Below are 4,162 nucleotides of genomic sequence, written 5' to 3'. Positions count from 1 at the left end.
TCAGCTTTCACCCTCTGCCTGGAGTGTTCAGGCCAGTGTGTCCTGGGAAAAGCATGCAAGCCAGCCCAGTTTAACAAACAAAGACATTCTAATTTTTTTCCTCAGCTCTTCATGCTGATTCTCAACAATATATTTTTCCCCTTATCTTTGCAGTTACACTGAGAATTGCTTTGTAAACAGCTGTATTATTCACTATACCAATTCCTCATACAGAGACAGACTTGCTAGCCACAGGAAGAGTCTATACCACCAAAGGAAAAAATCACGGAGTTGTCATTCTCTATCTGATCAAGAAACAAAACAAAAAATAAAGCCCAGGCTATTAAAAATTCATAAATTAATCCAATGTTTAATTAGAGAAAATCAAAGCCTTTTGTGAATGCAAAGGATATACTTTGCCAGACCATCCACTCTCTAGGAAGCTACTTTATTTAATACAGTACAACTGCAGCTTTTATATCAGCTTGATGGTTGGGATTTGCAAAACAGGAATGTCTTGGAAAAAAAGCAGACAAATCAACAAATTCCTGAACTCCATCTGCCAGATTGCTGCAAGAATTCTTGTAAAATACATATTCCTGTTCTTATGAAATGCATAATCAATGCCTACATGTAAGAGAGACACTGCACAGTGCTGAAGTAATTCACTGATGTGATTAGGCAGTGGGGTTTCTGATCAATTAAGTTTAAGCTCATTTCACTTCTCAGAGATTGTTTCTTCTCCTTTGTACACGACAATGTTCTGGTCCGTTTCGTACACTTTGACTTTATAAAGAGTCCCCGTGGGCAGGAGTTTCTTGAGGTTTTCCCAGATGAACACTGCAACGTTCTCAGTGGTGCTAGGAGTGAAACGGGAGCATACTGAGGACAGACAGCAATAGCATTGGACTAGACTGTACCTAAAACAGGCATGATAAAGGCCAAGGGGAAGCATGAGGGCAGCTTTCACGAGGGGACACACCGAATGCAAGTGGGGCTTGAACCAGTGCCAGTGAACACATGTAATATTTAATAGGTTATAGCTGTCTCCCCAGGCTGCCCACACTTTGAGAAGTGCCAGTGCGCAACGAGCTCCTCCGTGCRAGCGAGCTGTGCCTTCCGGAGCGTGGGGGCCCGGAGCTGCCCCAGCAGGCCCGCAGCCGGCCAGCCACAGCGAGGTGGCCACAGAGATGGAGGGCAGCCAGGGCACACCACACACGACACACACAGCGTGTCAGAGACTGCTGCTTCAAACGTAGGACTGAGCCCCGGAGACCATTCCCTGGCCCTGCAATCACAAGGAGTCCCCATGGCCCACCTCACAACCTCAGCAAAGTAGGGCACATCCTTATCCAGATTTTTGTGGTCAAGTGGCTCCATGATCGCCTTCTGTAGGCAGACAACAGCAATTAGCAACATTAGCAGCAATTAGCAATATCAGCAAGACTGTCCCACAGGGACAGTGTACTGGGGTTCAGTTTGGAGGAAGGCAATAATATGTTACAAAAGGATAAGAGCCTTACATCCACCTGTAAACTTCCTAGCAGAAGACATTGTGGTGCTGCACATCACCGCACTACAACATTTAAGTCTGACATCATTTMTTAATTTCTTTTTTGTTTCTTACAYTATCAACTCAYAGTGTCTCCACCCTGGTACTACAAAATTGCTAAGCTCTAACCACTTCTCACAGGGGATGTCTAGGAAAGTAGTACTATTACCTGCATATATTCTTTCAGATCTGTCAGGTTTAAAACCATTCCTGAGACTGGATCAATCTGCAAGGAAAACAAAAGGGAGCTTAGGAACGTGGCTACAGGCCCTTATTATGAAGGCAGTCATGATCCAATACAAATCAGACTGTGAATGGGTATCTGAGTGCTCAAGACATCTGACCCACAAGAAAAATCTCTATCCACTTTCCCACACTGAGTTCCAACTCTACCCCGTGATGTCCTCATAGGCCAATACTGCACACAAATAACTCCAGTGGCTCCGCTGTCTCATAGAGAATTTTTCTCCTTGGTGTAAGCTCTAAAACACACAGTCTTCAAGCAATGATTTAGCATGATCATAAGCAGGAACACGGACATTAAATTGCTTGGCTAAATAACCAGGGAAAAGTAGTCAAAGACTAACCTGAGCTCAGGGCATCCTCCATCCACAGGAGGCACAGCTCTATGAATAAAAACAGGCTCTGCAAGTGACAGGGAATTTCCAGAACGTGCAAGGAAAAGGCTTTAAAAATTTTGATTCAGATCTGAATACAGTCTCCCTCTCCAAGCTCCCTATGAATTGGAACCCCTACAAAAGTTGCTTAGGAAATATCAAAAAACCCCCGAAGTGCTATCAAAACAACTCACTCTGCAGAATACACAAAATGATGACATGATGGAGGGTAAAAAGCAACTCTGAAAGCAGAAGTTCCTTTTCCACTTGCAATAAAACACCTTGAGAAAACAACAGAGAGAATCAAACAGGTCCCTCCCTTTGGCTCAATAATCATCCAGAAGGTGCCCCACAGACCTGAGAGCAGAACCTACCCGCTCTGCAGTAAGGTCCTGGCAGACAAAGCTCTATGCCCAAAGGTAGGTGACAAGTTTAGGACTTAAATATGGTCACCTACAAGCTCCTATTCAGTGCAGAGTGAAAAGGACATTTGTCTTCAGAAAAAAATGGTTATGGAAAACCTTCTTCTATAGTGATGTGTACAGAGCTTCCTCAAACACCCCAGGAAACCTAGCAATTAAGCTAAAAGTTAAGAATTGTGGAATATGGAGACCCATCTATACTGTTGCTCTACGGAATGGAAAAAATTGGTGATCACACTTACCTCTCCACGCACAGTGACTACAACTGAAAAAAAGAAGATATCAAGTCATGTGTGTGACACAGGGAACCTAAGCGACCAGGACAGGCAGCCCATACACCACTAATCCACCCAAACCAGCGTGAGCTTCCTAACACTTAGAACTTCGGACTGGTTTTACACAGTGGTTATCCACTGTATAAAGAAAAACTACTCAGTCACCTAGCTTCTAAAAGAAGTCATTCTTCAAGGTCTGATACCCACTATCCCTGAAAAGCCACTTGCAGCCAGCCACAGACTAACTGACTTCTCAAATAACTACTTTCTATGCCCTTTGTACTCAAGATAAGAGTCTCTTCATCAGCAAAGTCTTCTGGACAAAACTAGAAAGGCATAATGGTCCAAGTCTGGTCTCCTCAGTGCTTTTCTGCCTGCTCTGTAACAGTTTTAGAGGCTTGTTTTCCAGGAATTTTTGAAAATGGGAACATCCTTCCTACTTTCTCATATAAGCACTGTTCTCTCTGTAACTCAACCTTAAAATGAGGGACATAGTTTCAGTCCAACAACTGTTTTTCCCTGGTAAAGCTAGCAGCTCTGCAGTAGACATTTCAGGGTACCTACAATACAGACAGTCTAAAACTGGCCCGTCAACCARAGAGATCTGATTTTATAGGCATAGGGTGGAGATGCTTGCTATGAGAAGAACTTGTGAAAATAATATTCAGTGCTATTCTAGTTGCAAGTATTTTGCTTAGCAAAATCACCGTTTGATAATATAACATTATAATATATATATATAATATAATCCACAACACATTACAGGTTATAAAGAAATTGCTCTGATTTAAGTGACTTTGAGATAAATATTTATTATCTATCTAATTTACAATGGGTTGCAATTCTGCCCTGCTGTTGAGGACTCATTTCAATTCTTCTTGGAAAAAAAAAACAAAATCAACAAAAAACAGCCACCAAAAGCCAGGCCAGACTGCTGAGACACGTGGCCGGCCTTGCTCTCCTGGGGAAGAGGCACGGCGAGGCACGGAAACATGCAAAGCAGTCAACTCCCTACCTTTATAGTTGTGCCCGTGGCCGTTTGGATTATTGCACTTCCCGAAGAGCTTCAAGTTGTCTTCATCGCTCAGCGATGTGCTGCGAGGAACACACACGGAACCACAGACTGSTTGAGGTTGGAAGGGACCTTCTGGAGACCACCTGGTCCAACCCGCCTGCTCAAGCARGGTCACCTASAGCACGTCAGAGAGCACCACGTCCAGGCAGGTTTGGAGTATCTCTAGAGAAGGAGACACTCCACAACCTCTCTGGGCAGCTTTTTCCAAATGGGCCCCAAGAAACGTGGCCCCGGCCCTGCCT

General features: G+C 43.9%; 1 protein-coding gene across 1 annotated transcript; it reads right to left on the bottom strand.

Annotated features, from left to right (window-relative positions):
- Positions 1-329: 329 nt before the first annotated feature.
- Positions 330-3,916, bottom strand: PTS (6-pyruvoyltetrahydropterin synthase). Its single transcript, XM_085316881.1, has 6 exons — positions 3,861-3,916; positions 2,813-2,835; positions 2,343-2,429; positions 1,701-1,757; positions 1,298-1,368; positions 330-839 (listed from the first exon to the last, which is right to left on the bottom strand). The coding sequence occupies exons 3-6, from the start codon at positions 2,367-2,369 to the stop codon at positions 698-700; spliced, it is 297 nt and encodes a 98-aa protein (XP_085173007.1). The 5' UTR covers positions 2,370-2,429; positions 2,813-2,835; positions 3,861-3,916; the 3' UTR covers positions 330-697.
- Between the last annotated feature and the right edge of the window lie 246 nt (positions 3,917-4,162).

The sequence above is a fragment of the Rhea americana genome, unplaced genomic scaffold, assembly GCF_003343005.1.
Source record: "Rhea americana isolate MKP2758 unplaced genomic scaffold, rheAme1 scaffold_48, whole genome shotgun sequence".
Classification (NCBI taxonomy): Eukaryota; Metazoa; Chordata; class Aves; order Rheiformes; family Rheidae; genus Rhea; species Rhea americana.
The sequence above is the reverse complement of the archived record's forward strand: the minus strand, read 5'-3'. Positions and strand labels throughout refer to the sequence as shown.